The sequence below is a fragment of the Malania oleifera genome, chromosome 5, assembly GCF_029873635.1.
Source record: "Malania oleifera isolate guangnan ecotype guangnan chromosome 5, ASM2987363v1, whole genome shotgun sequence".
Lineage (NCBI taxonomy): Eukaryota > Viridiplantae > Streptophyta > Magnoliopsida > Santalales > Ximeniaceae > Malania > Malania oleifera.
This window is the reverse complement of record NC_080421.1, coordinates 21,720,709-21,743,204: the sequence shown is the minus strand read 5'-3', so window position 1 is coordinate 21,743,204 and position 22,496 is coordinate 21,720,709. Positions and strand designations below refer to the sequence as shown.

Sequence of the window (22,496 nt, the reverse complement as noted above, 5' to 3'; positions counted from 1 at the left end):
AATCAAGCACTCAATCGACTTACAGAGATTTTGAGCAATAAGAGAAGTTAAGTATGAGTGGTTGGGGCTTAGATATGAGTACTATAAGATTTGGAAATTTCAGAGAATTTCTCCTAATCAAAGTAGCTAATCCCTCTATAATTTTCCCAAATGATCTCATATATATAGACATGGGAAGAGATATGACCGTTAGGAACCTTTTGGGTATTATTAAGAAAGTTTAATGACATTTCAAATGTTTTAACCCTGTTTAAAAAATGTTTAACTGCGGTTAAAATCAAGGCAACCCGAGAGGTCCGGTCGACCAGAACAAGTTTGGTCGACCAACTCATATGGTTTGGTCGATCAGGGCATTTTTGAACTGAGTGGTTGGTCAACCGAAAGTGGGTGATTTCCCATTTCTCCGAGGTTCAGTTGATCGGGCCATTTTGAATTGGATTGTTCGGTCGACCAGACCGTTGGGATTTTTTCCGAGGACCCTCGGTCAACTAGGTAGTTGGTGTACAAATTTGGCTTGGTCGACCAGATGGTCAATATGTTGACCTAGGGAGGTTTCGGTTGACCGGGGATTTTTGAACTACCTGGTTCGGTTGACTAGGACCTTGGTCAACTATTGACCCAGGTCAGTTTCGGTCGACCAGGGCAAAATGAACTGCCTTAGCCGGTCGACCGAAAGTGCACCAAGTGTGCATTTCGGTCCCGTTTCGAAACATACAAACCCTATTCAAGTGCCTAATACATGCAAGTGCAAAGGTGAGTGTCCTAAGGTCACTTTGGGTCCAATTTTGAAGACACTAAAAAAATCCGGTGTCGGTCGACCGAAGGGTAAACCCTAAAATCATTCTAAGGTCATTTTTGCATTATGATTGGTTTGAGCTTAGCTATCAGATCATGTAGGTGATGCATGCAATACAAGGCATAAGCTCTAGTTACTATTATAGACCCTTTACATCAAAGAAACATTATTACAACAAAGAATGATTAGGTTTTGACTCTTCACTTTCTCTATGTGCATCCTGATCTGCCAATTTGAGTTCCTGCATATAATCTTAAACACCCATTAGATATAATAGGTATTTGTCATTATCAAAATCGGGCGCGACCTATAAGGTCAACAAGAACCCTAAATTTCAATCTTATCCTCCAACAGTGACTAACTTATATCCTAGTCTACCCATCTCCTATTCTCATCAAGATCCATTCCTATACTCTAGTATTGTATTCCACTGAAATCTGCAGAACCTAGCAACCTAAGCTCTGATACATCCCCAGAAATCCATAAAATACTCTAGGGCTATACAGAACATATCCCCAACTCTAAAACACTTACCCTGAATACTAGGGTACTATATCTCCACTATCTCGAAGCTCGTTCCACTTGTCTATCCTGATTTCCTGAAATGTTTAAATTCTTGGTGAGATACCTGTTAGTAAGATGGAATAAATTATTGACAGTGTGTGGCAACATGAGTTTTGTTATATCATAGCACATTCATTTAAATAATTATATCAACTGAGAAAAATATACAAATATGTACTTATAATCATATTTATATATAAATCATAGTTTCATAAACTTTCCTATCAATTCTCATAATCATATATCAGCATGTTTCCATAAGCTTTCGTTTCTTACAATCATATTCTAACTTATGAGTATCCACCAATATATAAAACAACACGTCTGTAACTCATGGCTGTTCATTTTTCATTTCATTTCTCATATTCATATTCTAGCCCATGAGTATCCATCAGCATATAGCACAACATGTCTGTAACTCATGGTTGTTCATCATATTATAACATAAAATTATCGCGTCTGTAATGAGGAACCATCCTGAGGATATTCATGTCACATCATCATGCATTCACCCCACATGACTGGGTTGTGCAGCCTTTAGGCGGGACCTAACAATGGTTGGCCTACTAGGTTAGATCAAAACTAAAGCGTTTGTAGTATGGTTGGCCTACCCAATCCTGGTCCAGACCCCAGGGGGTAACTCTACTCTTCATAGGCCCAATCGACTATCTCGCCACACTCTATATAAGACGTGTAGTTACACTAACACATATGCTAGCAGTGGTACTGTGCTCTCTGTATATCTCTAGTCCATCAAGGTTCTCATTTCCACATTTCTGTATTCATTTTTCATCACATCTGTATATCTCATCATATCTGTATAATTCTTATCATATCTGTATATATCTTCTTTTTTCTTTTTTTTTTCAAAGAAGGGCGGCACCTCCATTTATTTATTGATAAACCCTCTCTTTTGGCAGAGGAATACTGTGATTACAAGACAAGCAATGGGAGATTATAATAGAAAAAAAAATAAAATTTAAAGGTCTCCCAAAAAATAATACCAACATCTAGCCAAAACAGGGCTACAAGTCCAAACAAACAAAACAAGGACCTACAAACCAATAAAACACCCCACACAACAAAACAAACAAAAGAAAAAAACCCTCATATAAGCATAAACCAATACCAACAGGAAATCAGCTAAATACACCTCATTTAAGTCGTACCCATCTTCTCCAGTTTATACAAACCATTGATCTCATCTTATCATTTCTGTATAAAATGTATCCGTGTATATCACATATCATCATTTCTATATAAACACATCTATGTATATCACGTATCATCATTTCAGTATAAAATATATCTATATTCTCATATAATCACTCTTGTATAAAAACATATTTGTGTATAAATCTCATATCATCATATCTATATAAAACATATCTGGGTTTCTCATATCTTCATAACTATCTAAAACATATTAGTATATTTCATATTATCATATCTGTATAGAAACATATCTATATATCTCATAACTTCATTACTGTATAAAATCATATTTGTGTTTCTCATACATCATTTCTTAGTGCAAATCATATATTTCAGTATCAATCACATTCCCAGTATAAGACAATTATTTCATATTCCTCATGCCACACAATTTTAGACTAATAATCATAATATAATAATCATAGGGAAAATATCCATATCATAGTTTTTCTAAAATCATATAGTATTCTCATTTTTACATACTTTAAATTAACCAATTAATTTTTCAAAAATATCTGTTATAATTTATTCTCCTTACCTGCTTACTGAGAGGGTGTCTGCTAAGATCTTTAAACCAACGCTCAGAGCGTTCGGAGCTCAAAATCCTAAAATCATATTTTCCAATTCAATCAGCTCAACTCCAGAATTACAATTATCTTAATATTTCTAGATTCACACGCTCCCGTTAACCGATTAAATTCTAAAGAAAATGTGGGTATGATCCACATTCCATATTTAAATTTAATTTTTACCATATTTAAAAACACTAATATGATTAAATCCCCTAAATTTAATCAAATTCCAAAATATTCCCCAAAATTCCATAAATCAAATTGCTGTAGTTTAACTTAATCCCAAAACATTCCTAAAAATCTAATTTAATCAATTTCCCACAATTTAACTTAATCCCAAAAATTCGATATAATCAAATACTACAATTTTATAATCACATATTATAATTTAACAGGTTGAATTTCTAAAATAACTAACATAATTTATTCTCCTTGCCTTATCCCAGGAGTGGTGCCTACGATGCCCAAACCACGAATCTACTTTGGTTAAAATGTTGGTGGTCGAATTTGGAACCCATGGATACTTCTCGTTCTTCAATCGGCACACGATTCACTGAAGAAATTGAGAAGAGAGAAAGTGGATTTGAGGAGAGAGAAATGGGGAATGCTCACAGTTCTGTTGGGGGGGGGGGTGGTTTCAAATTGAAAACCAATTTCATTCTCTTGAAGCTCTAGCTTAAGGAGAGTTATACTTATGTATATATATCCAATACGAAATTATTATTATATACATATATATATATATATATATATATATATACATATATGCCCATCATATTATTTATTTAATTAATTCAATCAATTCAATTTTTTTTAAGACTATTCATTTTATTTGTTTAATTAATTAATTTAATATAATAATATTTTTTTTAAGGTCCTTACAAGACACATGGCAGTATCAAGCATCTCATTTGGCCATCTGGAGAAAAGACACCTTAGTAGGGCAAGATTACACCACGCCATTTTCCGAATACGTGGCCCTAGTTGTGCTACATGTCACTGTTGATTTTTTGAGTCTGATCCCCGTTTTGATTATGACTAATAACAAGCATCTCATTTGTGCATTGAGTGTGAACAGGTTTACATCTTGGGAAGCACAAGTAATGGATGCCTAATAGAAGCATAAAAGTGCCTAAACGAGCAAACCCCGGCATAATCCATGGTGTATTCGAGGAGCAAAAGTGTGAAGACTTGTTTAATTTTTGGGTTGTAATAGTAATTAGGGATTAATTGTGCATGCATTACATATGATTTAATTGAAACTCAAATATGACTTTAGATTGACCATAGGAGCTCCAAGTAACATGAAAAACATTTTTCCCTAAAATGCCTAACTTATAAAAATGTTTTAAAATGTTTTTGAAGTTAAAAGAAGGCAAAAACTATTTTTTTACAAAGGGGTCAGTTGACTGGTGAGCCGGCCGGATAGTATAAATGAACATTTTTATCAATTCATAAATTCTTATCTTAACTAGTGTTCAACATGAAAGTTGTGGTATTTTCTCTTAGCTTTTTGTTGATACTAAGAACGTCCAATTTAGAGTCGTATACAAAATGTTATGGTCAAAACACTGAAAGATGTACCTAGTAGAAAATTTTCCTTTATGTTTCTTCCATCTTATTGATGAGCATTTTTCTCAATCTATAACTTCTTATCCAAAAAAGTGTTCAACATAAAAGTTGTGGTATTTTTTCTTAACTTTCTTTTGATACCAAGAACGTCTAATTTAGTATTCTATAGTAAACGTTATGTCAAAAAAACTGAAAAGTGTTCGCGCAGAAAGCACCCCAACGAGCAAAAACGGCTGGTTTTTTTTTAGATATAATACTATATCTTCCCCCAACGGCCATAAAACGGCTAGTTTTGGTTTTAGCCTATAAATATAAACCTCAAGCACTTGTAAAAGGTGGAAAAATCCCTTGAGAGTATACTTGCTTATTATTTATTTCTCCCTCATTTTTTATACCCCTTTGTGCTTTAAATTTCATATTTCTCCGACTATTTCATCTTGAAAATTCTTCTTGGGAGAAAATCTTGTGGGTTATTGAAGAAATCTTGGACCACATATCAGCTCATATATTCTTGCTTAAAAGACTTCTTTTTTCTTGAGGTAATTTTGTTTTAAAAGGCTTAAGCATATATTATCTTTCATATGTGTGTGTGTGTGTGTGTGTGATATGCTCAAACCTTTTTGTGCTTAATAACCCTTTTATTTTCATTTTTTCCAAATACCAAAGTTTCTCCTCTACTTTTCATTTGAAAATATTTTTGGAGAAAAATATTTGGTGGTTTTGTTTTAAAAAAGGTTTGAGCATATATATTCAAGTTTATATATATATATATATTGCTTCATAGCCTTTGTATAATTTTCAAAGTTTAAATTTATCCCATACTCCTTTTATTTGAAAATTTTTTTTGGGGGGGAAAACCTTTCAAGGGTTTATTGGAGGGCTTAAGCTTATATTCACTTTCATAATATATAGCTTGAAAGTTTCCTTATTATTTTAAAAATCAAAGTTCATATTTCTCCTACTCTTCTTGAATATCTTTTTAGAGAAAAATATTATTGGGGTTTTATTTGAAAAGGCTCAAGCTTATATCATCATTCATATATATATATATATATATATAACTTGAAAGCCTTATTTTTGATGGTCAATCATTTGGGAAAGAAATCCCTTGTTTCTCCTATTCTTTTATTTAAAATTTTTTTTTTTTTGGAGAAATTCTTTGGGGTATTCATGTAAGCTTTGAGCATATATTAATTGATATACATTTCGCTTGATAAGCTTCTTGAGAAAAAGGCTAGAGCACATATTCAATTCAATATATTTTGCTTAGAAGTCTTTTAATTTTTGAAAGTGTTTAAAAAGGTCGTTTTAAAAAGAAATCATTTTACATACTCTCACGTTTTATTGAAAAATATTTTTGAGAAAAAAAATCATTACTCTATTAAGCTTTTTTTTGAAATCATTTGAGAGTACATATTAGAGCTTTCATTGTGTACATCTTTGTTTATCTGAGAAGCATTCTCTCTATACGCAAATTTTTATTATTGTTGTATTCCTGGCATGTGGTCGGAAGAGGATTGCACTGACCTGTAACATGCACCGGATTGGTTCAAACCCAATTAGGAGAACTAGGAGCATCGTCTTGTAAGGTGTAGTTGTAGATTGTGGCTCAACCCCGAAATTTGAGCCGAGGTTTACCTTGCCTCGTAAAGAGAGGTTTTAACGGTGTCTCTCCACCTAGTAGGTGAGCAAAGGAAGTGGAATCTTCTAAACTGGTTTGGTTTGAGGCGGGGACGTAGGCAAGATTGGCTGAACCTCGATAACAAATCTTCTCTCTCTCTCTCTCTCTCTCTCTCTCTCTCTCACTCATTTAAATTCCACACTTTAATTTTCGCATGTGTATGAATGTTTATTTATTGTCATTCTTATTTTTCATACACGTTTTAATTCTTAAATGAGATTTAATGTGGTGAATCGGTGAAGTTTAAATTAGTAAAATATTTTTAAATCCCAATTCATCCCCCTCTCGAGATCACACCATATCTCTCAATCACCATTCGTATGGTGACACGTGTCCCACTGTTTATTTATTATGATTATTTATTTTTTAAAAAAATTAAAACTTAATATAAAAAAAAAAAACCTTTTCTTTGTTTACTTTTCTTTTTATCTCTTTTCTTTCTCCCTTCTCTCGAATTTTCTCTCTCTAGTTCCCCCTTCTTTTTTTCTCTCTATCTTCGATCTGCTCTTTCTCTCTACCTAGATCCCTCTCTTTCTTTTTTTCCCACACAAATCTCCCCCTTTCTCCTGTTCTTTCTTTCTCTTCTCTCTCTGTCTCGTAATCTCTCATAGATATCTCTCTCTCTCTCTCTCTCTCTCTCTCTCTCTCTCTCTCTCTCTCTCTCTCTTCCCTTTTCTCTTTTTTCCTTTCTCTTCTATGTTTCCTCTATCTCTTCTTTCCTTGCAGAGGTCTTTCCCTTTCCCTTTCTCTTTTTCTCTTTTATTTCCTTCCTTTTTCAGATCTCACCTTTCCTTTTTTTTTTTTTTTTTTTCCTATTCTTTCTATCTCTCTCCCTGATTTTCTTGCATGTTTCAATTCAATAGCAGGAGCAGAGAACAACAAATCCAATCCCATAAAAGATGAGTAACCACCCCTTTTCTTTCTTTTTATTGTGTGATTATCATGAATTTTATTCAATTTTCTTGCACTTTCTTTGGATTCAAACAGGGATTAGGGGTTGATTAGGTTGGATTCTAACCTAAGTTAGGTTCTGGCTCAAGTTCGGGTTAAAGTAAGGGTTTAATGAAGGTTAGGCTTGGCTGGATTAGATTGGATCAGCGGGGTCTTAGGCTAAGTTAATCTACCCAGGATTAGGTAAGGTTAGGGTGTTAGGCTCGGGTTAGTTGGGTTAGTTGCTAGACCCATTTGGGTTTGGATTCGGAATTGAGTCTAAGCTTAGGTTAGCCCAATTGAGCCATAAGCATATGGAGTCTAGGATTTTGGGCCAGCCTGTTTAGCTAGAAAGATTTTAAGCTTATTGGGCTTTGCTTGAATGGACCAGAACTTAGGTCAAGTTGACGGTCTTTTGGTTCAGATCTAGGTGGGTAATTGGGTCAATTGACTTGGATGGGTCAAGTTAGCCCAGGTTTTAGGGTTGGGTCTTAGAACCAAGTTATTAAATCTGAATGTAGATAATCAAATCTGGATTAAAATTCCTAATTACATTCAAATCACAAAAATGTTGAATTTTTAATTTTACAATTTTAATTATCCAAGGAGCAAAAATAGAATTAAATAAAATTAAAGAAAACCAACCTCTGTCTTCTAACTCCTCCAATCTTTAAGCCTACTCCTTTGAATTTTCACTTCCAATTTCTCACTACTTCTGCAATTTAAACTTATGAGTCCTTAACTTCCTCTCACTTCTTCAATTTCAATCACCCAAGCTCTTAGTAATTCTCTCTCAATTCTTTTCATAAGCAATACCTTTCTGATTCTCTTTGTATGTCTCAATTTCAGTGTTTATTTGTCTCAACCTAAAAAATTCTCTATTTATGGGCTTGGGGATTCATTCAATTTAATATTGATTAGGTCAATCAACACTAAATTTAATCAATCAAATTTATTTCGATTTTTTTACATTTCTCACATGTCTAATTGTTGGATTTTCTTTTGCAGGTTTGAATTTGAAGTTAAAATGTTGGCCCACTTCTTTTTATTTCATTTTATCATTTTCTATTTATTATTTTTTTGTTTTTTAATGTATTCAAATTTTTTTTTCCATGTATTCTAAATTTTCTTTGTATTTTCCCATTTTATGGAATTAAAAAATTTACCCAATTTTTTTTATATAAGCCCCGGACAAAATGGGGTGTTTATAGCTGTCCCTCTTTATAGATGTGTTACTTAGGGTGACAGGAAGACTTGTCTCTTGGCATCCTTCATTAACAAATCTATAAGACAAAAGACACAAATTTTGGATTGGACCTTGCATAACAAAACCCTAACGATAGAAAAAATGTATGGATTTACAAATATGCATAAAATATAGGTTAATTCAACAAACTTACAAAGTATGCGTAAATTGTCCTAGTTTATGAAGAGGTCACTACCACAGGTTTTGAAACTATGTCACTTACCAATAAGGTAGATAAATCATCATAATTTTGAAAATAACTACTCAGATTTGGGAACTACTACCACATGCCTTTGAAACAACTGAAACAACTTGGTAGTGACTATTCAGATTTGAGAATTACTGATACATACCTTTGAGATAGTCAAAATAACTTGGATGCGACTACTCGATTTTGGGAACTAATGCCACATGCCTTCGAGATAGCCAAAACAACTTGGATGCAACCACTCAGATTTGGGAACTAATGCCACGTACCTCAAATATAGCCAAAAAAACTTGGATGTGACTATTCAATTTTGGGAACTAATGCTATGTGCCTCCGAAAGCCAAAATAACTTGGAAACGACTACTCATATTTTCTAAAGTAGTCAAAGCAACTTGGATGCGACTACTCAAATTTTCTAAGATAGCCAAAATAATTTGAATGCAACTACTCAGATTTTCTGAGGTAGTCAAAATGACTTAGATGCGACTACTTGAATTTGGGAACTAATGTCATATGCCTCCAAGATAGTCAAAATAACTTAGTTGAAGCTACTCAAATTTTTTGAGGTAGCCAAAACAACTTGGGAATGACTACTCAGATTTTTCGAGGTAGTCAAAATGACTTGGATGCAACTACTCATATTTTTTGAAATAGCCAAAACAACTTGGATGAGACTACTCGAATTTGGGAACCAATGCCACAAATATTCAAAATAGTTAGAATAACTTGGTAGTGACTACTCAAATTTGAGAACTAGCGTCCCAAATCTTCAGAATAGTCAGAACAACTTGGAAGTGACTACTCATATTTGAGAGAAACAGAAGAGATGGAGAAAAGAGAGAGAGAGAGAGAGAGAGAGAGAGAGAGAGAGAGAGAGAGAGAGAGAAATGAAAAAAAAAAGAGATTTTTAAAAAAAAATATATATATATATATATATTTTAAAAAAGTTTCGATAGTGGCTCTCTATCACCCGCCAGGTGGTGACGCATTCTAGGCCACGTATGGTGAGTGACATCAACATGTGGCGTGGCACAGTTCAGGTCATCTGATTTGTGTTTTTTTGGGAATAGCTGGATTGCTGCCACATCAACAATCCAAGTGTTGCGGTCTAGGCTGGTGGCAAGTGTGTGACGCCCCTATTTTTCATACCATTTTTTTTTTCATATAACAAATAACACATATATCACATATCGGCCACATCAACCTTTGATACCACATTACATAATCCAACCCGAAAGTGGGTACCAAGTAGACAACCATATACATGTACTAAATTCTAATAGCGGAAGTCATTTCATATATATATATATATATATACATACCACAACAAATACACATACCAAAGTACTACCATCCATATATACAAGTCAACCACAAAAACTCTAGGGGAATCAAACCTCCCTAACTTAAAATACTCACCTTGACTACTCAGGGTATCTGCTCCCCTCTACCTTGGAGCTCTATCACCAAGTTTATCTTAGTTCCCTAAAATATTTAAATGATTGGGTGAAACACATCTCAGTAAGACGGAATAAATTATCTATAGTGTGTGGCAATATAAGATTCATTATATCATAACATATATCCGTTTTAGTAATAATATCTTTTGAGAAAATATACCATTTCCACAATCATACTCATTTAAATATACAACACAAGCTTTCATAAGCTTTTACTTTCATTTCCAAAACCATACACACGCAACCCATAATTACTAGAAAAGTTCCTGAGAATAGGGAAGCTTGCCCGCCCATACAAGCAGCTTCCCTTTTCCCTGATATTGTTTGCATCCTAACCCGATTAACTTGGATTCAGCTACAACTGATACATATCAGAGCACTCACCTTACTCAGTAAGCCCTCAGGCGGTGTGTTTTACTTCGTTTTAATTATTTATTAACTCACGCTATTTCATTTCTCATTTTCTTTTTCATTTCCATTCTCATTTCATTTCCATTTTCATTTCCATTTCCATATCTAGCTCATGAGTGTCCCTAGTTGCCGATACATCCGTGTCTATACTCATGGCTACCCTGAGGATATCTTTCAATGTCATGCTTCCCCCCATGAATAGGGTTGTGCGGCCCGAAGGCTGGACCTAACCGCGGTTGGCCAACCCAGTTAGGTCAAATTTCATATCATATATCTCGTGTCTGTAGTACAACTGGCAGGCCAATAGCCCTGATATGGACTTAGGGGCACGACAACTCTACTATACAGCTCAGTCTACTGTCACGCCACATGCTCCACGAGCTTGTGTGGTTGCACTAACACCACTAGCAATGGTATCGTGCTCAACATCACAACCCATCATTAGGGTTTCCATATCCATCCATCAGGGTTATCACTACCACATACCAACAATCATCATGCAGTATTGACATTTCATCAATCACATTTCTGTATTCCTATTTCGGAATTCCATATTTCAATTCTCATAACTCATTATTCATATTGCAGAATTAACGTTGCAATATTCACATTTCTCATATTCACATATCTCATATTCATATTTCTTATATCCACATTTCTCATATTCGTATTTAAATATCTGTATTGTAGTATTCACATTACAATACTCATATTCTCAATTTCATATTCTCATATCATTATTCACATATCATTATTCTCATTGCAGTATTATCATTGCAATGTTCACATTTTCAATATTCTCAACTCATTTCATCATTTCAATGGTATTTCATTAATTCAATTCCCATTTCATCTCATAAATACATATACACATCTCATTTCACATAATTCACATTTCTTAATAAAACATTTTCATATCTCAGAAGATATACATTTTTCAGTATATTCCACTTTCATCATTTTTCCCCATTTTAAATCTCATACATCAATTCACATTTCATAATCTCACATTATCAGGGTAAAGCATTTAACCTAGTTTTAAAAAAATCTCAATATAAATCATATGCCACACAAATTTCATCTGATGTTAATATCATAAATAAATTTCAAGTAAAATATCATAATACCATTTCTCATATTTCTCAACCCGTAATTTTCAGAAAACAAAATAGCTATAATTTATTCTCCTTACCTGGCTTACTAAGATTTCGCTAAAACACCCAATTTCCTATGCCCTTTGGCATTCGTAGCCCAAAAACCTACAATTCACATTTTTCCCAAATTATTCAACACAACTCTCAGAATAATTTCCATTTAGAATTTCCTGGGTTTCATATACTCTAAATTAACTTAAAAAACCAGAAATACACTACTTGCCTTGGTTTTGGGATGGTGCCCTATAACCCCAACTTGAAAATCCACTCTGCGCAAGTTACAGAGAATCTTCCCAGGAACACCGTGATGGTTCCTGATCATCAATTCGGGCTAAAATGAGGCCGGAATCAAAGAGAGAAGGAAGAGGGGTTTGTGGGTTGCATTGGGGGGGGGGGGGGAGAGAGAGAGAGAGAGAGAGAGAGAGAGAGAGATAATTGTTTGGTTTAATAAAAATGCTTGCGGGTTCTCCTTAATACGCCCACTGTAGAGAAAACCATCGCCAGTTTTCTATTTAATCGGACTGATTTTTACCATTTACCCATTATCGCTTTGCGGTAAATTCTAAAATCGTCGCCGATCTTCTATTCCCTCCAAAAAATCGTCGCTGATTTCCTATTAATCGGCTTCCTCTCCAAAACTGTTGCCGATTTTCTAATCCCTCCAGAAAATCATCACTGATTTTCTCCTCTTCCATCCAAAAACCTTCTTTTCTCATTTTCTTTTATTATTTTATTTTTCCGGGTCTCTACATTCTCCCCTCCTTATAAAATTTCGTCCTTGAAATTTGTCATCCTCCACATTTCCATTTTTAAAGAAAACACCACCATTTTTATTAATTACCCTCACTTATGGCGAAGGAATAAGGTGGTTACAAAGGGGGTTCTAGGAGATTACAACCATTGAAAGAAAATTCTCCCCAAAACCATTAAAACCAAAATTCTACCTATACTATACAAATTGAATTACATAACTTAATCCTGGTTCCCACTGAACAGCTGTGGGTATCTCTGGTGCATCTTCTCCTCTAATTCCCAAGAAGCTTCCTCTATTGCATAGTTGCACCACAGAACTTTTACCAGTGGTATGCTTTTCGTACGCAGCTTTTGTTCTTTCCGATTCAAAATCTGTACTGGCACTTCTTCATAAGACAAAGCATCATTGAGCTCCAATGCCTCATATCTAATCACATGGGAGGGATTTGGGACATATTTCCTCAACATAGAGATGTAAAATACATCGTGAATTATGGATAAAGTCGGTAGTAACGCCAACCTGTAGGCAACTGAACCCACTCTTTCAAGAATCTGGAACGGTCCAATATACCTAGGGCTTAGTTTACCCTTCCTCCCAAATTCCATAACTCCTTTAAACGGTGCCACCCTAAAAACTACGTGGTCTCCATCGTCAAACTCTAACTCTCGTTGACGAGTATCTGCATAACTCTTCTGCCGACTCTACGCTATTTTGATCCTGTCCCTAATGAGTCTGACTTTATCCTAAGTCTGTTGTATCAGCTTTGACCCCAAGATCTGTCTCTCTCCAATCTCATCCCAGTACAATGGGGATCGGCATCTCCTACCATACAATGCCTCAAATGGTGACATCCCAATGCTGGTCTGATAGCTGTTATTATACGCAAACTTGACTAGTGGTATAAATTGTAACCAACTGCCTCCAAAGTCTAGCACACATACATGTAGCATATCCTCCAATATTTGTATCATCCTCTCCGTCTGTCTATCTTCCTAAGGATGGAATGTTGTGCTGAATGACAACTGAGAACCCATGGCCTCCTATAAACTCCTCCATAAATGGGATGTGAACCGTGGGTCTTGATCTGAAACTATGGATACTGGCACGCCATGTATTCTCACTATCTCTTGAATGTATAACTCTGTTTAAGGAGTAGTTAACTCTGATAGGTAGAAAATGGGTAGTCTTCCAAGTTGTTCTACAACTACCCAAATGGTGTCCTGTCCATATAATGCTGGCAGCAAACTTGTGACAAAATCCATCACTATATGCTCCCACTTCCACTCAGGAATATACAGCGGCTGCAAGGACCCCACCGGTCTCTGATGCTTAGCTTTCACCTATTGGCATGTCAAATACTGTGCTACGAACTTAACAATCTCTCTTTTTCATTTCACTCCACCAAAAATATTCTAGAAGATCCTTGTACATTTTAGTGCTACTAGGATGTACTGTATACAAGGATCGGTGCGCTTCTTCTAGAATCACTTTCTTAATCTCAGGATCAGTAGGTACACATAACCTAGTACGAAACCTCAAGGTTCCATCATCTAAGATACTGAAATCTGCCTCTTGGTCATCCTATACTTTCTCTATAAGCTCCACCAACTTTACATCACTCCTTTGTACTACTTTAATTCTTTCATATAGAGTCAGTTGCAACACCATATTGGCAATAAATGTATGATGATCACCCTCTACAAGTTCTATCCCCAGTCTCTCCAGATCGTTCTGAATTGGATGTTGTATCACCACTGCAGATACCAATGCACCCACTAACTTCCGGCTCAAGGCATCAGCCACCACATTAGCTTTTCCCGGGTGGTAACTAATGGTACAATCGTAATCTTTTATCAGTTCCAACCATTTCCTTTGCCTTATGTTTAGTTGTTTCTGCGTGAAAAAAGTATTTTAAACTCTTGTGGTCAGTAAAAATCTCACACCTACCCCCATAAAGATAATGTGTCCAAATCTTTAGTGTGTAAACCACAACTGCCAATTCCAGATCATGGGTAGGGTAATTCTTCTCATATTATTTCAACTGTCGTGAGGCATACGCTATCACTCTCCCTTGCTGCATCAGAACATAGTCAAGCCCTTTATGCAATGCATCATTGTAAATCAAAAAACCTTTTTCACCTAAAGGAATCATCAACACTGGTGTAGTGATGAGCCAATTCTTCAATTCCTGGAAGCTCTGCTCATATTCATCAGACCACTCAAATTTCACCCCTTTCCTGGTCAATCTAGTCAACGGCCCCTATAATTTGGAAAAACCATCAACAAATGTGCTGTAGTACCCAGCCAATCCTAGGAAACTTCTAATTTCCTACATATTTTTTGGTCATACCCAATCTATTAACGCCTCAATCTTACTCAGATCTATAGAGATACCACCCCTAGAGATCACATGCCCGAGGAAGGTAACCTGCTCTAGTCAGAACTCGCACTTCTTGAATTTTGCATACAATCTTCTTTCTCTCAACACCTGAAGTACTATTCTCAGATGTTCCTTGTGCTCCTCCAAGCTCTTTGAATATACCAGTATATCGTCAATGAATACCACCACAAACTGATCTAAATACTGGTGGTTCATCAAATCCATAAACACTGTAGGAGCATTTTTCAGTCCAAACGGCATAACCAAGAATTCATAATGGCCATACCGATTCCTGAATGTCATCTTTGAAACATCCTCTACTCTGACCTTTACCTAATGATACCCAGACCACAAATCTATCTTCAAGAAAACTTGTGTCCTTTGTAGCTGATCAAACAAATCATTAATGCAAGAAAGTGGGTATTTATTCTTAATAGTCACTTTATTAATTTCTCAGTAGTTGATGCATATTCTCATCGACCTATCTTTCTTTTTCACAAATAATACTGGCGTTCCCCAAGGCGGCACGTTGGACCAAATAAATCCCCTGCCTAACAATTCTTGCAACTGATCCTTTAATTCTTTCAGCTCTGCCGGTGTCATTTTGCGGCGCTTTCGAAATCGGCGCTATCCCAAGTACTAGATCAATAGAAAACTTTTCCTCACAATCAAGAGGTAGTCCTAGCAAATCCTACAAGAAAACATTAGGGAAATCCCTCACTATCGAGATATCCTCTAATCTTAACTCCCCTTCTGATACCGCCTTTACACAGGCCACATAACCTCGACAACCCTCTAGCAGCAACTGCCTCGCCTGAATAGTGGATAACTATGGTTGGGTACACACACAAGACCCCACAAACCTGTACTCCTGTTCCCATGAAGGTCTGAACACTACCTTTCTTTGCTGACAATCTATATTGGCATAGTGAGCAACTAGCTAGTCCATCCCCAGTATCACCTCAAACCTATGCATATCCAAGACCACCAGATTAGCCAATAAAATCCTCCTCTGAATGCATATCGGACAGTTACTAAGTACTTTATCACATATTTCCATGGCCCCTGACAGTGTAACCACTGACAAACTGACACCCAACTGCTGTGTTTCTAACCCATAAAATTTAACAAACTCCTGGGCAATAAAAGAATGAGTCGCCCCTGAATCAAATAAAGCAGTAGTTGTAAATGACAGAATTGAAACTGTACCTATCACAACATCTCCTACTGCCTCTACATCCATCGGTGTCAGCGCATAGGCTTGATCTGGGGCAATATTCTTCTATTGTTCACCTCAAGGTCCCTGATGACCTCCTCAGTATAGTCTATAAGCAGGCACAGCAACTGGCAATTCTTGGCAATCTCTCACCATATGCTCAGGCTAATAACACTGAAAACACACAATATCCCTAACCTGGCCCTCTCCTGAGTGTCTCCTATAGTATATAGAACAAGAAGGGGGCGTATGATTACCCTATACAACCCGATCTCTCACTATCTGTCTCTGTCCTCCCCTACTATTCTACGTCCTCCAAGGCCCTCGATTGGACCCTGCCTGAACATCTAAAGGGGCGGGTCTCTTCCCCTGGCTCTGCACTGCAGTGCCTCTCTGAAGGCCACCCTCAATCACTGCAGCTCTGTCTACTACCTCTGCAAAGGTCTAAGCCCGAAAGCCTATAACCAGCTCAAATAGACTTTACCTCAGACCTTCCTTAAATTTCCTCACCTTCCTCTCCTCATCAGATACCAAATACGGAGCAAACCAAGACAGCTCAATAAATCTCGCCGCATACTGCTGTATTGTCATTGGTCCCTGCGTCAGATGCAGAAACTCCGCCGCTTTCGCATTCTTAACAGTAGCGGGAAAGTGTTGAATTTTTGAGTCCTATCTCATTTTTTATAATGACAAATAAAAGGTATTTAATGTTTGTCGAGTTTGTGGGCAAGATCAAATTGGCGAAATCATATGGCGGCACATATTGACTTGAAAAAAAAAAGAAGACCCAAAGTGTTTAATTTCTTTGTATTTTTAATTCGGGTCTGTAATATTATTTAAATTCCAACGGTCTGTAGTAATTGATGCATATCATGCATGTAGGAACCTATAAGCTCAAGACCGTTGAACGACCTTAGGGATCACCCTTCGGTCGACCGACACTGGATTTTTGGGTCTAGGTAAAAGGACCTTAGAAAGACCCTAGGACCTTACACAGATACTTAGAGTAAGTCCTCATTTTAATTTATGCTATCAGATAAAATTAATATTCAAAATCAGGACTTAAATGCGCAACCTAAGTGTGCTCGGTAGACCGAACCAGAACCTACATAGAACTTCAGTCGACCGAACCTCCCAGGGTCAACAGGTTGACTATTTGGTAGACCATTTTAAAATGAACTTGAACTGTATGATCGACCGAACTGACACGTGGGTGATTCCCAACGCTCTGGTCAACGAAACCCTTAGTTCATATTTGACCTAGTCGACCAAACCTCTGAATTTGGTCAATTGAACCTACCCTCGTCAACCGAAAATCAGAGGGTCTAAAATCGCCTAAATATGGTTGACCAAAACCTTAGTTCAAAAATGCCATGGACAACCGAACTTAGTGATTTGGTCGATCGAACCTTAAATATGGTCGACCGAAACTCTCGGGTTGCTTAATTTTTACTGAGGTTAAAACAGGGTTATTTTGATTAAACTCGTTTAAAACAATTTTAATAATCTCCGTGGTATCCATCCCCAACAATCATAATTTTGGGTATATCTATAAATATGTGTTCATTTGAAATATTAAGATATGACTAAGGATTTGATTAGCCAAAATTTTCTCTAAATTTTTTAGAGCCTCTCTTCCTACCCAAAGCCAAATACACTCATCCTTTGCCATTCCTTTTGCTAAATCGAAGTATCTTTGAGTGATTTTAAATTGTACGACTTGCTAAAACTCTTATTGTGTTGATTATGTGTTTGATTTATGATTGAGAGTTTAGCCAATTTCCCCCCCCCCCCCCCCGGTTTAATTAATAAATCCTTGTGTGGGGAAAACTTTTAACTAGTGAGTCTTTGCATCATTATTGCAAGACTCATTATGTTTGTGTTTTGATTGTGCAAAAATTGTTTTGATTACACTTGTTGGATATCTTTGAAACCATACTTGTGATTGGAGATACTTTGATATATTGTTTCAAAGATTGTTTGAAAATACACTCTTGCAATTAATTGCCTATTGACATTAGATTGAGTGCTATTACACATTGTTGCACCGAGTTTATAGTTCTTATCTGTTGGAAGTGCATTGATTATTGCATGTGTGTATTGGTGCAAATCTTCTTGTGATAGAAACACTTTGAACTGTACACAAATTTGTATTTCATTGTTGTATTTCAGGTGTGACCTGAGGGGGTGTTGATCGAGGCCGTAAGGATTGGTAGGGCCTTCTCTGCCTCGTAAGGAGAATTTGTAAAGGTTGAAGTCGGCCATAAGAATTTGACCTGGTTGTAAAAGGTGTCGCTCCACTCATTAAGTGAGCAATAGTGGTAATCCTCAGGCTTGCGAGCTGAGGCGAGGACATAGGCACAGTTGGCCGAATCCCGATAACATTTCTTGTGCCTGCTTTTAATTTTAGCATTTTAAATTCCAACACTTGAATGTTTATGTTTCACTATTGAGATAAATTGGGTTTATGAATATATAGAAAGACCCTAAGTTTGGGTAATACTGGTTGTGGAATTTGGACCAAATCTAGGAGGAATTTTTAAATACCCAATTCACCCCCCCTCTTGGGAATACACCAATTCCAACAGAAAGTATCTCTCAAAAAAGATCTCCCTGAGATGACTCCATATCACCGCTATAGGTTCCGGTCTCTTCTCCTCCAACAATCTTGTTGATCTCCACAAGCGCTTTACTTCCTCTGTCAGCTTAAATGTCGCAAAGGAAACTTTTAGCTCATCTATACACAGCAAAACTGCCAACATGTCCTCCATATCCTGGACCCAGTTCTCAGCCACAAGTGGGTCAGCTCCTCCAGAAAACGATATAGGTCTCATACTTGTGAACTGCTCAATCATGCAGCTCCGCCCTCCCGAACTCCTAGCCATCTCTAACATCACCTGCTAGGTAACTGTTATAATTTATTCCCCTTACTTGGCTTACCGAGATTTTGCTAAAACACCCAATTTCCTATGCCCTTCGGCGTTCGTAGCCCAAAAACCTGCAATTCACATTTTCCCCAAATTATTCAACACAACTCCCAGAATAATTTCCATTTAGCATTTCCTAGGTTTCATATGTTCTAAATTAACTAAAAACCCAGAAATACACCACTTACCCTGATTTTGGGATGGTACTCCGCAACCTCAACTTAAAAATCTGCTCCGTGCAGGTTGCAGAGAATCTTCCCCGGAATCCCGTGGTGGTTCCTAATCATCAATTTGGGCTAAAATGAGGCCAAAATTGAAGAGAGAAGGAAGAGGGGATTGTGGGTTGCATGAGAGAGAGAGAGAGAGAGAGAGAGAGAGAGAGAATTGTTTGGTTTAATAAAAATGCTCACAGGATCTCCTTAATAGGCCCACTGCAGAGAAAACCATCGCCGATTTTCTTTCTATTTAACCGGCCCAATTTTTACTGTTTACCCGTTTTCGCTCTGCGGTAAATTCCAATACCGTCGCCGATTTTCTGTTCCCTCTAGAAAACTATCGCTGGTTTCCTATTAACCGGGTTCCTCTCCCAAATTGTCACTGATTTTCTATTCCCTCCAAAAAATCGTCACCGATTTTCTGCTCTTCCAGCCAAAAACCTAATTTTCTCATTTTCTTTTATTATTTTATTTTTCCGGGTCTCTACAAGGTACCCCGTACCACCTAACGTGGCTAGTGAGGTCATCATAATGTCACCCTGCCACGTATCACCTTCATGTTTTTTTTTTTTCAAAAAAAGAAAAAAGAAAGTCATCCAATCGTCGAATGTGTGCCATTTGTCACCTCTCAATGGTTGACACTTGGCAAAATCGTGGACTCTGCTCGCCTCTCCTCTCTTCTTCAATCCAGGTCAATTTGGGTCTTCCTTGTTGATATGGTTCGACTCAATTCAACAGTTTGAATTGCTCCCACATTTTTAATTAAAAATAATATTTAAATCATCTTTAACTCATTAAAAATTCAAAAAATCGAGAAAAATTACAAAAAAATCACAAAAAAAATAAAGAAAAATTATAAAAAAAATTATCTCAATTTTTTTAATTAAAAAGGCAAAAAATAAAAATAAAAATTTAAAAATTCACAAAATAGATAAAATTTTTAAAATTTTCCTTTAAAATCTTCAAAAATTGCATAAAACCTCATAAAATGGAGAAAATTTTAGAAAAATCCTAGGACCCTTTTTGCTTAATTTTGATCATTTCTAGTAGTTTTTCTTGTATGGCTTGCTTATTGCATAATGTTATGTGCCATGTGAAAGGGTTTGTCTCGTTCTTTTATGCATGTGTATTCCTGCATGTTTGTGTGTATGTGTGTGCACGCCCCCATGAGTACGAATATGATGAATTGGGGCTACATAATACCGATTATCGCATGAGGGGGCAAGGATTCTAGCAAAATCATTTTGGGCTAGCTCAGTAAATGATTCTACTAGATTCCTTGATTTAGGTGTACACTTTTATTACATACTTTGCATTGTATTTTTATGAGTGTCTTCTATCTTACATGCTTTTAATAATGGATTTATTTCTTGATTCCATATGTTGGGTTATTGAAATCAACTTCTGTAATGAACTCTCCTACGGACTTGAGGATTATGTTTTTGTATGCCCTTGGGAAATGGGAGGTGAAGGAGGTTTTTGTCTCTTGTAAGGTCTCCTAATATTTATAGGTCATGTAAATAAACAAAGGGATCATTGGAGGTTGTGTCTTTTCACGCCTTTAAGGATCCCAAGGTGAGGATAACTTCTGTCTTTCACAGGTATTACGACTTGGTAATTGAATAAAAAAGAAGTGCCTGAGTCTTGATTAGTTAATTTTTAGTTACCATCCATTGGACGGGGGTACTAATACATTCTCTTCACATAACTGTGCCCCTGAATCCGACCTGGTAATGTAGTCTATTGACTATAGGTTTCCTTGGACCTAGGTATAGTTTAAAGACTAACGAACTGGTAGTATATTAAATAGGTGTTTTAACCTCACCAAAAATAAAAATAGGTTAATCGTGATTTCATTGGACCATATTTGATCCACTTCTCACTGCATATATTATCCCCTTCATATGATTTCGGATCCGCCATTCGGATGTCTAATGCCCTTATTTCAAGAATCGACCCCTCTAGACATCAATATATTTAGCAATTGTTGTGTATTATCACCAACCTTGTCCATACTATCAATGCATCTGCACCGGACTATGGGAGTGTCAACAAAAGCACACTTATACCATTATGTTAATATATTCATACATATTTTAAAGTGCCCAAATCCACATAAAATCCAAATAATGCATTAATCTAATAAATTGTATCACAATATATAGTTATTAGTGATTAGTTGAGAGATTAACTACCCAAAAATCACTTTGCTCACTACGTGAAATTCTAATTATATTATTTGAATAAAACATAGTTTGAACTAATTAAATTAAAGAAAACTATTCTCACAACAATATTTTAACAATAGATATAGTAAATATTAAAGATATAGCCTAAACACATTGTCCTATACAAAAATCATTAAAGATGAGTCTTTCAAGAAAAACATATCTCGTATTGCAGAACTCGACTCCAAAATTGCCATTTTCGATGCATCTGGATTGGTATCGACTCAAATCACCTCGACTCAGATGGTAACCGATTGAGCATGAATTGAGAATTTTATATAATGAAATTTTAAGTTTAATGGAGTCACCATTTTTTAAACTGTTATTTTTTTAGTATGATTAGATCACCTAATTGTTACTGATTTCTTGACCAGTAAGTTTAAAAGAGTTGTCATTAATACAAGATTCTTGTAATTGTGACTAATGTATATAGGAATTTTTGAAGGGAAAAAGAAAGAGAAAAGACAACATAAAATTCAGTTGGTTCAACTTCCATCATCGTCAAACCAATTAGTTTGAGTGGTTCGGTGATTTTGTTCGATTTAACATTTTACAAAATTGAATAATTTCGATTTTTTATATTTTACCCCCAAACCGATTGCGCAATCCTACTTACAACAATCAACAACCTTGCCCTTTTTTTTTCACATTGCTTCTTGCAAGAGGCATGTAAGCACATTATTTATTAAAAACAAGCAACAACTTCAATAATTTTTTTTCATCATCCTCTTGCTCACACTGACTTCACCAGGAAAATACCAATTTACCGCTGCTGAACAGAATCGTCGTCGTAATCTTGGTGTAAAATTCATGCTTCTTCTATTCATGATTTTCACAAATTATATGAATCAGACATTACTAATAGCATAATAAAGTGGATGAGAGATTCTTTATGTTACTACTACATGAATTCAAGGAATGAGCACATTTTTGGGTACTCATAAAAGGAAAGGGCTATAGAGCCATG

General features: G+C 36.0%; 1 protein-coding gene across 1 annotated transcript; it reads right to left on the bottom strand.

The window, feature by feature from the left end:
• Window positions 1-12,781: 12,781 nt before the first annotated feature.
• LOC131155885 (uncharacterized) lies at window positions 12,782-19,044 on the bottom strand. Its single transcript, XM_058109333.1, has 3 exons — window positions 18,793-19,044; window positions 16,644-16,828; window positions 12,782-12,989 (listed from the first exon to the last, which is right to left on the bottom strand). Exons 1-3 carry the CDS (start codon window positions 19,042-19,044, stop codon window positions 12,782-12,784), a joined length of 645 nt encoding a protein of 214 aa, XP_057965316.1.
• Window positions 19,045-22,496: the final 3,452 nt, after the last annotated feature.

Bases quoted from the DNA above. Each gene is read 5' to 3' on its own strand.
- LOC131155885 (XM_058109333.1), bottom strand. From the start codon at position 19,044: ATGGCTAGGAGTTCGGGAGGGCGGAGCTGCATGATTGAGCAGTTCACA. The intron at 16,829-18,792 runs GTGATATGGAGT...AAAATGAGATAG, and splicing joins AGAGACCGGAACCTATAGCG to GACTCAAAAATTCAACACTT. The intron at 12,990-16,643 runs GTAAAGTCTATT...CCATGTGATTAG, and splicing joins AAATTTAAGGAAGGTCTGAG to ATATGAGGCATTGGAGCTCA.